Below are 12,589 nucleotides of genomic sequence, written 5' to 3'. Positions count from 1 at the left end.
TAAACGTGTGGAGATCTGGAAGGAGTCAGAAGTGTAAAACAAAGTAGCACCTGCAGATAGCCAAGCTAGCCAGGTCGAAACTTTTCTCCTTTCCTCCATTGCATTTTTAATATCATTGAAGTTTTAATAAAATTACGACGTTTGTCTCACTTTTAACATTGAGATGGCAAACCGGTCTCAACCTCTTTCTTAATGCATGGGAAAGCAGGTTGAGAGAAGTTGATTGCTCTCAGGGGTGCTGATTAAAGCTGCATTCCAACAATCAACCACTAGGGGGTGACTTTGTAAAAGAATAATTCCTTTGCCAGATCCTGTGCTTCCGTATTTGGCAGGCTCTTTGCACAAAGCCCAGAGCTGTTCTCCTGAGGCACTGCAAAGAGAAAGTGGAGAAGTCGGAGCCTACTGCTGTGTAAACCTCTCTCACCATGTGGTACCTACCATGCCTGTTGTTTTGGGTGTTCCCCTGGGTCTGGATACAATCTGAAGGTGAGTAGAAGAGGGCACAGAATGGTCTGGAGAAGAAAGAAGAGAGGGCTGGGCTAGCAGTGTTTTCGTCCTGGGTGGGTCGAGGTGGACCTTGGCAGGCTCCAAGCACATTGGTGGGCAGAACAGATGCTGATCCCGCTCAGAGCTAAATGCAGTTCTGACTGGTACTGTCCCTTTTAAAGCACAGGTAAGGCGTTTGCCTAACAACCTTTGCTGCTGACTTAGATTCTTACTGTCCTTATTTGGTTTTCATTGTTTCCAGCCCAGCAAAAGAATTTCCCCTTCAGGATCCTGCAGATCTCTTCCTTCCCAAACAGTAGTAGCTCAAGCACGGATGGCTTGGCCTGGCTGGGGGATCTGCAAACACATCGGTGGAGTAACGCCTCAGACACCATTGACTTCGTGAAGCCCTGGTCCCAGGGCAAATTCAGTGACCAACAGTGGGAGAACTTGCAGCGGATTTTTCAAATTTATCGATTAAGCTTTACCAGGGACGTACAGGAATTTGTCAAAATGCTGCCTAATATACACTGTGAGTGGAGGGATGGAGCCCTGAAAAGGTACCTAGTGGATGAGAGAGAAACCCAGACCCCAACTGGGTAACTGTGGGCCTTCTTGATGAGATTTCTTTTTTCTCCACCCTTAAGATTTTCACCTCTGTCTAGAGGGATCCTTGTCTCTTCTGAAAATAATCCCTGTCTCTGCTCCAGGACCCGCAATCATTTCCCTCAACAGGGACAAACTGTTATCTCCATGCCAATTTCTTCTCCTTTCTTCCAAACTTTAACCAGTCTTGAATCTCTACACACTCCCCTTTACAGATCCTGTTGAGATCCAGATGTCTACTGGATGTGACGTGTACTCTGAGAATGCTTCAGAAAGCTTTTTATATGCAACATTTCAAGGAGAATATATCCTGAGTTTTCAGGGAACTTCCTTTCAGAAGGCCCCAGAAGCCCCACCTTGGACAGAGTTGGTTATTAAAGTGCTCAACAGTGATCAAGGGACAATGGAAACCCTCCAATGGCTTCTGAATGACATCTGGCCCAAGTTTGTCCATGGCCTCCTGGAAGCAGGGAAGGCAGAGCTAGAGAAACAAGGTCAGTCTGCTAGCCTCATCCCGGCTCTCCCTATATTTTTCCATTCCTGTATGCTTTAGAGAAAGAACAAGGCCTAGGAAGAGGTGAATAAGACATGTGGGGTTTATTCTTGTCACTGGCACTCACTCTGGATTCTATAAATTGAGTTAAATAAACACTGGGGATCAGAAATGAGCCAGGTGGTATTTGAGACATGCTATATCAGCTGAACTCAGGGTGTTCTAGAGTACAGAGAAGGACTGTTCCTGGAACACTTGCATCGGGGAAGGGGTAGAAATGTCAGGGAAGGTTTCCCTAGTCACAGTGATACAAATGGATTTAAACTAATAGGCAACATCATCTCCAGAAGGGGACCTGTGAAAAGCATGAACTTGATAGGAATTCTGGAGCCTCTAATATAAATGTTTTTGCTCTAAGATATTTTTATTCTCTTTCTGGGTGCAGAGAAGCCTGAGGTCTGGTTGTCCAGTGGCCTCAGTCCTAAACATGGTCATCTACAGTTGGTATGTCATGTCTCTGGCTTCTACCCAAAGCCTGTGTGGGTGATGTGGATGCAGGGTGAGCAGGAGCAAAATAGTACTCAGACAAGTGCCTACCTGCCCAATGCTGATGAGACATGGTATCTCCAAGCAACCCTGGATGTGGAGGCTGGAAAGGAGGCTGGCCTGGCCTGCTGCGTGAAACATAGCAGTCTAGGAGGACAGAATAAAATCTGCCGTTCACGTAAGAAAAAAACCTGTATCCTGGGTGAGAGCAAGTAGAGGTACCATTCAAGCTTGGAGTAAGAACTAAACAAACTGAGTTTCAGATATGAAACCCCTAACTATTATAGGAGAGAGAGAAGAGGGAATTCTAGATACAAAAATCAATCCCAGTAAATTTGAGTTAAGATGATATATATGTAAGAGTAATGTATACCAAGAAACTCAGAAGACCCAGAGGCAAAGGGCAAATAAAGAAATTCAGGAGGATACACACCCCAGGATAGAGGATCCAAGCCCAAGGAATAGCTGTAGGTTATTGATGCCTCCTATGTGTGCACTGACCACTCTGTTACCAACATATCAGTTCATCACTTAGCTTTGAAGCAAATACTGCTATTCTGATTTTATAGATAAAGAAGTCAGTGCTAGGATAAGGTAACCAACCAAAGTCATTCAGGAAATTCAAGAGCTGGGGTAAACAGATTCACATCTGTCTGGAGAGCATACAGTCAAATCCTGACAATAGATGGTCAGTCTAAACTCACGAAGACTAAAAGAATAGAGTTTAAATAAAGAAAAAAACCAATGGCATGGCTTCCTCACATGTGCTTAGAATAGGGAACTTGAAATATGTCTGGGTTCCTTGTTTAGTGATACCTTGCATTCTTCCAAAGCAGGTGGCAGACATTTATCCATGGGTATTATCATCGTGGTAGTACTAGTAGTACTAGTACCAATATGTGCTCTAATCTGTTATGTGATCTACACCAAGAAGCGCCGGTAAGTCTCCCCTTTCCTGTGTTCCTTTTTTCAGTATCTTTGTTTTGTTACCACCTTTTCTTTCCTAATGGCCTCTCTCTTTTTTCTCAGCTCCTATCAAGACATCCCGGGCCGGGCGGTGGTGGCGCATGCCTTTAATCCCAGCACTCGGGAGGCAGAGGCAGGTGGATCTCAGTGAGTTCGAGACCAGCCTGGTCTACAAGAGCTAGTTCCAGGACAGGCTCCAAAACCACAGAGAAACCCTGTCTCAAAAAACAAAACAACAACAACAAAAAAGACATCCTGTAGGTCTTCCTTACTCCTGCCTTTCCTGAGCCTCAGACCTTCCGGCTTCTAGGACTTCAGTCCTGGTTGGCTGAGGAACTGAGGAGGAAGGTAAAACAACCTTGAAGAAAGTGAAGAGCAACCAGCACACCCTTTCAATATTTATTTCAAAAATTAATTTCTTCCTCATTGCATTACAAGTTTATAAAAGCCCAGGTGGTTTGGAACAAATACAATTGCAAATATACATACCTGCCAAAAACGAGCTGTGGACAGTATTTTATGGGATTTGCACTGAACTGGAAAGCACAGATCCTGCCCAAACTGATGGTTCCAAGTTTGTTGAAAAGTGTAAAGTCCAATGCCAACATGGCTGAAGTCTACAGGTTTTAAGAAACCTAGAAGTACTTATTTGAGAGGAGAGGTGACATACAGATTTTAAAGTAAACTCAAATATTTGCAAATATCAGCACTGTTTGATATCTTAGATCCACACCTGATGGATGTCCATCTAATGACAACCCAAGGGCTTCCAGTTTGTGGCTCTTTAAAAGAAAATATTTGTCCTAAATGCCATAATGACAATCTTAGGACAGAGTCTCGATTGTAAACATGCATTCAGGACTAAAGGGTGTGTTCTCTTTAAAATAAAATTTAGGAAGTCTCCTGGAGTTTTACTTGGAATCACTGTATTTTAAAAAGAAGTCATAGTATATACATTCTTACCCTGAGATATTTCCGTCAAACACTCATATAATTTTCATTTGAAATGTATCCCGACACCCCATTTATTGAAGGTCAAGATTCCAGTCCATGGAAGTAGTACTTACATTAGCAGGTGAGGCCCAGTAGAAAGGAGTTGACATAATGAGTTCATACAGTCATAGTGGGACACAAAGTCCCTTTTGCCGTAATGTAATTCATAGATTTAGAAGGCAACTCAAGGCGTTTTTTTCCTTTTTTTTCTTTCTGAAAAAACAAAAAAACAGTAGGGCAGACTTTGCTTTATGTATAAAAGCTACTTGTGACTACATGTTATCTGTTTTTTTTTTGTTCTGTGTTACCTCACTCAATATGGTGTTTGCTTGATCCATCCATTTGTCTGCAATTTTCAAGATGTCATCATTTTTTCCAATGTATAGTATTCCATTATGTAAAAGTACCACATCTTCTTTATTCATTCTTCAGTTGAGGGGCATTTAGGTTGTTTCCAGGTTCTACCTATGACAAATAATGCTGCTATGAACATAAATTAGTACATGTCTTTTTGGTATGATAAAACATCCTTTGGGTATATACTCAAAAGTGGTATTGCTGGTCTTGAGGTAGGTTGTTTTCTACTTTTCTGAAAAACATCATACTGATTTCCAAAGCAGCTGTACAAGTTTGCACTCCCACCAGCAAAGGAGGAGTGTTCCCCTTACCCCACATCCTCTCCAGCATAAAACTGTCATCAGAGTTTTTGATCTTGGCCATTCTTACAGGTATAAAATGGAATCTCAAAGTTACTTTGATTTCATTTTTCTTATGGCTAAGGTTGTTGAGCATTCCCTTAGGTGTCTTTCAGACATTTTAGATTCCTCTCTTGAGAGCTCTGTTTTTTTCATTAGATTATTTGTTCTTTTGAAGTTAATTTTCTTGAGTTCATTGTATGTTTTGGTTATCAGTCCTCTGTCTGATGTGGGTTTGGTGAAGATCTTTTCCCAGGCTATAAGCTGCTGTTTTGTCTTGTTGACTGTGTCCTTTGCTTTGCAAAAGTTTCTCAATTTCAGAAGGTCCCATTGCTTCTCAGGGTTGCTCTCAGGGTTGGTACTTCTGCAGTTATATTTAGGAAGTGGTCTCCTGTGCCAATGTGTGCAAGTATACTTCCCACTTTCTCTTCTGTGAGGTTCAGTGTGATTGGTTTTATTTTGAAGTCTTTGATCATTTGCATTTGAGTTTTGTGCATTGTGATAGATACTGATCTACTTTCATTCTTCTACTTGTTGAAATACAGTTATGTCAGGACCATTTGTTGGATATGCTTTCTTTTATCCATTTTATTTATTTATTTATTGCTTCATTGTCAAAAATCAGGAGTTTGTAGGTGTAGATTGATATCTGGTCTTCAATTCAGTTCCATTGGTCCTCCTGTCGGTTTTTATGTCAATACCAAGCTGTATTCAGTACTGTAGATCTGTAGTAAAGTTTGAAGTCAGGGATTGTGATGCCTCTAGAAGTTGCTTTATTGTATAGGACTGTTTTGGCCATCCTGGATTTTTTGATTTTCCATAAGAAATTGAGTATTGTTCTTTCAAGGTCTGTGAAGATTTTTCTGGGATTTTGATGGGCTTTGCATTAAATTTGTAGATTGCTTTTGGTAAGATTGCCATTTTTACTGTCTTAATTCTACCTACCCAAGAGCAGGGGGGATTTTTCCATTTTATGGTGTCTTCTTCAATTTCTTTCTTCACAGACTTAAAGTTCGAGTCTTACAGGTTTTTCACTTGTTTGGTTAGAGTTACACCAAGCTATTTTATGTTATTTGTGGCTATTGTTAAAGGTGATGCTTCTCTAATTTCTTTCTCAGTCCATTTATCATCTGTATAAAAGAGGGCTACTGATTCTTTTTGAGTTAATCTTGTATCCTGCTACGTTACTGAAGGTGTTTATGTCTTGTAAAAGTTTCTTGGTAGAATTTTGGGGGTCACTTATGTAAACTGTCGTATCATTAGCAAATAGTGAGAGTTTGATTTCTTTTTTTCCGTCTTGAATCCCCTTGATTTCCTTTTCATTTTTTTCCTATTGTTCTGGCTAGCACCTCAAGTACTTTGTTGAATAAATATGGAGAGAGTGGACAGCCTTGTCTTGTTCCTGATTTCATTTGGATTTCTTTGAGTTTTTCTCCATTTAGTTTGATGTTGGCTGTTGACTAGCTGTATATTGCTTTATTATGTTTAGGTATGTCCCTTGTATCCTTGCTCTCTCCAAGACCTTTATCATGAAGGGATATCGTATTTTGTTGGTTTTTTTCAACATCTAATGAGATGATCATGTGTTTTTTTTTCAGTTTGTTTACATAGTGGATTACATTGACATATTTTTATATATTGAACTATCTCTGCATCTCTGGGATTGAGGCCTCCTTGGTCATAGTGGATGATTTTTCTGATGTGTCTTGGATTTGGTTTGCCAGCATTCTATTGAGTTTTTTTGCATCAATGTTCATGAATGAGATTGGTCTGTAATTTTCTTTCTTAGTAATGTCTTTGTGTGGTTTGGGTATCAGGGTAATTGTAGCCTCATGAAAAGAGTTTGGCAGTGAAAACAAAAAAAGTGAAAACAAAATAAGAAAAGAGTTTGGCATTGTTCCTTCTATTTCAATTTTGTGGCACAATTTGAGGAGTATTGGTATTAGTTCTTCTTTGAAAATCTTGTAGAATTCTGAGCCTAAACCCTCTGGTCCTGGGCTTTTTTTTTGGTTGGGAGACTTTTGATGACTGTTTCTATTTCTTCAGCAGTTATAGGTGTGCTTAATTTGCTTATCTGGTCTTGATTAAATTTTGGTAAGTGATATTTATCCAAAAAATTGTTCATTTCCTTTAAGTTTTCCAATTTTGTGGAGTACAGGTTTTTGACCTATGACCTGAGGATTCTCTATATTTCCTCCACATCTGTTGTTATGTCCTCTTTTTCACTTCTGATTTTGTTAATTTGGATAGTCTCTCTCTGCCTTTTGGTTAGTTTGGATAACGGTTTGTCTATTTTGTTGATTTTCTCGAAGAACCAACTCTTGGTCTCATTGATTCTTTGTAATTTTTTATTTCTATTTTGTTGATTTTTAGAAAGTCTTTAATTTCTTCCTTGACCCATTGATGACTCAAGTGAGCATTGTTTAATTTCCATATGTTTGTGGGCTTTCTGAAATTTGTTTTGCTGTTGAATTCTAATTTTAAGCCATGGTGATCTGATAAGATACATAGAGTTTTCCTTTTCTTTTTTTGTTTTGTTTTTTGTTTTTCATTTATTTTTCCATTCATATATTTACACTTCATCCCCTCCTCCCATTTCCCTCCAGTTCCCCCACTCACCCTCCCTCCTTCCCCTCCCTCCTTAAGAAAGGGCAGGGAATCCTGCCCTGTGGGAAGTCCAACCCCCCACCACACACACACACACATCCAGGCCTAGGAAGCTTTGCATCCAAATAGACTGGGGTCCCAAAAAGCCAGTACATGCAGTAGAAACAAGTCCCTGTGCCTTTATCAATGGCTTCTCAGTCAACCCCCATTTTCAGCCACATTCAGAGAGTCCGGTTTGATTGCATGCTCATTCAGTCCCGGTCCAGCTGGATTTGGTGAGCACAGGTACACTGTCTCAGTGGGTGGATCAACCCTTCGAGGTCCAGACTTCCTTGCTCATCTCCCTCCTTCTGCTTTTCAACTGGACCTTGTGGGCTCAGTCCGTTGCTCTAATGAGGGACTTTATCTCTATCTCCATCTGTCACCGGATGAAGACTCTATTGTGATATTCGAGATAATCATCAGTGTGATAGTGGGGCAAAGCTAGTTCAGGCACCCTCTACTCTGCTGCCCAACGACCTAGCTGGGGATATCCCCGTGGGCACCTGGGGTCCCCTCTAGAGCCAAGTCTCTTGACAACCCTAAAATGGCTCCCTTAATGTAGATATCTTCTTCCCTACTCCTATATCTGTCCTTCCTCCATCTCCACCCTCCCACTCCCCCAAGCACTCTCCAGTCTTTTTCTTTTTCCTTCTCTCTCCCCCTCTCCCCTTCCCCCACCCCACCCCCATGCTCCCAACTTTTGCCTGGCAATCTTATTTGCTTCCAATTTCCAAGAGGATCTATATATGTTTTTCTTTGGGTTCACCTTGTTATTTGGCTTCTCTAGGCTTGTGAACTGTAGGCTTAATGTCCTTTGTTTATGGCTAGAGTCCACTAATGAGTGAATACATACCATATTCATCTTTTTGGGTATGGGTTATCTCACTCAGGATAGTGTTTTCTATTTCCATCCATTTGCATGCAAAATTCAAAATGTCATTATTTTTTTATCGCTGAGTAGTACTCTAATGAGTATATTTTCCACACTTTCTTTATCTATTCTTCCATTGAGGGGCATCTAGGTTGTTTCCAGGATCTGGCAATTACAAATAATACTGCTATAAACATAGTTGAACAAATGCTTTTGTAGTATGATTGGGCATCTCTTGGGTATATTCCCAAGAGTGGTATTGCTGGATCCTGACGTATATTGATCCCCAATTTCCTGAGAAACCGCCACAATGATTTCTAAAGTAGTTGCACAAGTTTGCATTCCCACCAGCAATGGATGAGAGTTCCCATTACTCCATATCCTCTCCAGCATAGGCTATCATTGGTGTTTTTTATTTTAGCCATTCTGACAGGTGTAAGATGGTATCTCAAAGTTGTTTTGATTTGCATTTCCCTGATTGCTAAGGAGGTTGAACATGACCTTAAGTAGGAAAAGGTAAACTAGCAGAAAGTGAGTCTGATCCATTTCATTTCTCATCTGTTGTCCTGGATTAAGTACTGAAGGTTTTTGCCGACCTCCTTTTCCCTGGTAGCTCAACTCCTGCCTCCTTGTCTTCTGTAGGTGGTCACAGAAGCTGTGTATTCTTAACTGCAGCAGCCATTGGATCCTCAAATGACAGCACTCTATGGTGTTCTTCGCCAGTCTCTCAGTCTTTCCCTCTATTACCATGTCCTCTGAACCTCAGAGTGGATGGTATAGATGCCTTACTTAGGACCAAGCCCTGTGAAGTCCCTTATTATCAGCACTTGGTCAAGTTGTGATTCTCTGCTTTGACCATCACTCACTGCTTTTGTTGAACCCTAAATTACTGAGGAGGAGTTCCCCCAAGAGACCACTCTCACACTGCAGTTGATGTAAAAGCAAGAGGATTTAATTCTGTCACTACAGGGTCCTTCAGCATTCGAGAAGCCAAAAGACCCCAAATGACTGTCACAAGCTACTTTTAAAGCAAAAAGCCATAGAAACAAGGGGGGAAAGTTGGGGGTTGTTTTTCAACTATTAAGGTTGTCTTATTCAAAGGGCTACTAACAATAATTGGTCTGAGCCAGGGCTGGAGAGCGGTTGCCAGATCAGGCAAGGTAAGAGGAAACATCTGAGGGTTACTTTGACCCCCTTTCCAGGGACTGAGTCAAAACATCTGTGGACATCTGTGGGTTATCTTGTCCCAGTTCCAGGAATGGAGCTCTATTTGGAGAACATCCACAAGGACACGGGGAGATGGAAAGTCCCCAACATTTCAGTACATGCATGTGTAGTTGCTAGGTTCCTGGGGGGTGGGGGAGCACGAAGTCTGAGAGGCCTCAGAAATGGCATCAGAGTTGTCCTAGAGTTCTACACCATTAGATTTTTTGACTAAGACTGAGAAATGCACTATTCTATATGCATTACAAAAGAATTCAGAAAGCAGTGTAACTACATGTTCTTTAAGCAAACACCAGTAGTAAATTCTTTCATATGATTTATGACCTCTCCAGTCACCAGTTTTTACCAGGTTTACAATACTAGAATCTACATTGTCTGTCATGGATTGGGCCTCAGATTAAACCAGGATGTGGTTTGTTATTTCTGAGACAGTTATGGTATTATTCTACCCCTGTGCACATTTTGTTTAGCTTGTCAGTATTGTAGCATACAGGTTCCACCACTGGATTAGACACTCACTCCCCCAGGAGTTTGCATAGCATCTTCTATACTATGCATACTCAGGGCAGAAGACCCCAGCTCAGTTCCACCTTGCTTTATATATTCTGTATTCAAAATGCTTGTTGTCTTCAGTAATAGGGTCTTACTGCCTACTTCTGCTAGGAAGCAAAGAGAAGTAACAATGCCCTGTATTGTTTTGTGGCGGGGACTCCGTAGCTAACAACTCATTGGGAGATATTCTACAACTGGTACTACGACTTTAGATTAATAACCTATGAGTTCCAGAAGCCACATTACCTACCCATGCAGGGAAAAGCTTCTTTCTGTTGGGTTATAAATATACGTTCCCAGTGGCTGTCCTGGTTAGCTTTAATAGTCAATTTGACATAGCTCAGAGTCACTTTATTAGTCAAGGTTCTCTAAAGGAAAAGAACTGATAGAATAAATATTAAAGAGGGATTTGTCAGAGTAGTTTACAGGCTGTGGTCTGGGTAGACCAACAATGGCTGTCACATGGTGGAAAGCCCAAGAATCTGGTCGTTGTTTGTTCATGAGAGTTGGTATCTCTGTTGCTCTAATCTGGTGCTGGAGTCCTGGAGGTTTCCTAGAGAGCTGCTGGTTTTTAATCTTTGAGAGAATCTCCCCCAAAGTAGGTTCTAATATAAGCAAAATAATGTCTCAGAAACAGGATGGGTGAATTTGCCGTGAGAGTGAGGACAAGCAGATATGGCCCATGTTTAGAGTGGCTCTTCCACCATAAATGATCCAATCAAGAAATGTCTCACAGCTATGCCCAGCTGCTTAATGTAGTCAAGTTGACAACCAAGATTAGCCATCACAACATCTTAGAAGGGGGTTCTCAATTCAGGGGTTATCCAAATTAGAACAGCCTGTGGGGATATCTATTGAGGATTGTGTTGATTGTTAATTGATATAGGAGGGTCAGCCAGCATCCTCTGAGTAAGTTATCCTGGGCTGTGTAAGGAAGCTACCTAAATATAAAACCGAGCAAGCCAGCGAGACACACTCCTCCATGGTTTCTGCTTCAAGATGCTGCTTGAGGTCCTGGCCTTACTCAATGAGGAGCTGTAACATTTATGACAAAATAAACTCCTTCTTCCAAATTGCTTTTTGTCAGAGTGTTTTCTTACAGCAACAGAAAAAAATTGGAATAATGTCCAAGAGTGACTGAAAGTGCTAACTATTAAATACTCACTCATTGCATTTAAAACCATGCATATGTTAGTTTTATTAAAATATAATATGTTAGAAATTGCCACTAGAGGTGATTTTCTAAAAGCTTGTGAAAAAATAATTTCTACGATATTAAATCTTCAAAATGAAACCCTCTCTAGAGATCTTAAGTTTTTCCTCATATGGAAAAACAAATAAACAAAAGTCCCACAAAGAAGAGAGGGTAAGGAACATGGGAAAGAGACACCCATATGCTATCATATGCTATATGACATTTTAAAAAATCAAAGATGGAATGTTATTGCTCTTGTAGACTAAAATTTACTGAAATATTAGGAATATTAAGACCCAGAGCTGATACCTTTTTAATTGAAAGATCTTTTGATATTATAGTATAGCAAAGGTTCTGAGTTCCTAAAAAAAGAATTACAAGTTATTGATGAACCAGCCTGACTCCATCCTAAGATTAGGAGCCGTCTCATTACAAGATTAAAATAAGTTCATTCCTGTTTTCTTGGGTAAAACTTGGGTTTGGTCAAGTCTTGACCCATATTCAGGAATTTGATATTTCCATACCCTATACCCCCACCCTGATAAGATATTCTCCCAAATAATTTTAAGATGTTCAATCAAGATCTCTCACAACTAAAATTCCTCTGGAAATTTCACAACCCTTAAATATTCCATAGTCTTTAGAGAGATAGCGTTGTCTGACAGAAAATAAAACTTGCATAATTTGACCAAAGAATTTGGGTATTGGTCTTTACTCTCATTCAGTGGGATTTACAGTTATTTGTGATAAAAAAGAAATTATATGATATTAACGTAATAGGCAATATACTATTTTAAAATACTTTGAAAATGGACAGTTCATTTGATTTGGCAATTAAGGTTTTGGAACACAATTTTCTAACTTGTTTAGCTCAGGTGAATATTATAAAAATTACAAAAGTTCCATGTTAAATTTGGGCATAGTGGCAAATGCCTGTAATACCAGCATTCATGAGGCAGAGGCAGCCTGGTCTACAGAGTGAGTTCTGGAAGAGCCAGAACTGTTAAACAGAGAAACCTTCTCTCAAAAAAAAAAAAATAACAAACAAATTACATCCTCAGTTAGATACCTATTGATATTTTAAACAATTATCTTAAAACTCTATGTAAAATTTATATAGCTTTAGCTCTAAATAGGTAGGTTAATTAACATTAATCTTCATTTGTGAAAAAAAAACATCTTCTTTAAAAATTTCATTGTAGTGCCATGTGAATATAGTGTTCCGCTCTTTTCATTTATAAAAACTGAATAGAGAACCTCATGGGATATTTTACTGCCCATTTGAAAGATTATAATAGGGAGACAATGTGGTT

At 40.0% G+C, this 12,589-nt stretch overlaps 1 protein-coding gene across 1 annotated transcript; it reads left to right on the top strand.

The window, feature by feature from the left end:
- The first annotated feature begins 323 nt into the window (after nucleotides 1-323).
- Nucleotides 324-4,005, top strand: LOC142836467 (antigen-presenting glycoprotein CD1d-like). The gene is made up of 6 exons (XM_075950745.1): nucleotides 324-486; nucleotides 749-1,018; nucleotides 1,308-1,586; nucleotides 2,031-2,309; nucleotides 2,968-3,070; nucleotides 3,161-4,005. The coding sequence occupies exons 1-6, from the start codon at nucleotides 426-428 to the stop codon at nucleotides 3,246-3,248; spliced, it is 1,080 nt and encodes a 359-aa protein (XP_075806860.1). The 5' UTR covers nucleotides 324-425; the 3' UTR covers nucleotides 3,249-4,005.
- The last annotated feature ends 8,584 nt before the right edge of the window (nucleotides 4,006-12,589 follow it).

The sequence above is a fragment of the Microtus pennsylvanicus genome, chromosome 16 (genome assembly GCF_037038515.1).
Source record: "Microtus pennsylvanicus isolate mMicPen1 chromosome 16, mMicPen1.hap1, whole genome shotgun sequence".
Taxonomy (NCBI): domain Eukaryota; kingdom Metazoa; phylum Chordata; class Mammalia; order Rodentia; family Cricetidae; genus Microtus; species Microtus pennsylvanicus.
Note: the sequence above shows the minus strand (reverse complement) of the source record. Positions and strands in the feature narration are given on the sequence as shown.

Excerpts from the sequence above, each read along its gene's own strand:
- LOC142836467 (XM_075950745.1), top strand. The coding sequence starts at position 426 with ATGTGGTACCTACCATGCCTGTTGTTTTGGGTGTTCCCCTGGGTCTGG. Across the intron at positions 1,019-1,307 it reads AATGCTGCCTAATATACACT|ATCCTGTTGAGATCCAGATG; the intron begins GTGAGTGGAGGG and ends TCCCCTTTACAG. Across the intron at positions 2,310-2,967 it reads GAATAAAATCTGCCGTTCAC|GTGGCAGACATTTATCCATG; the intron begins GTAAGAAAAAAA and ends CTTCCAAAGCAG.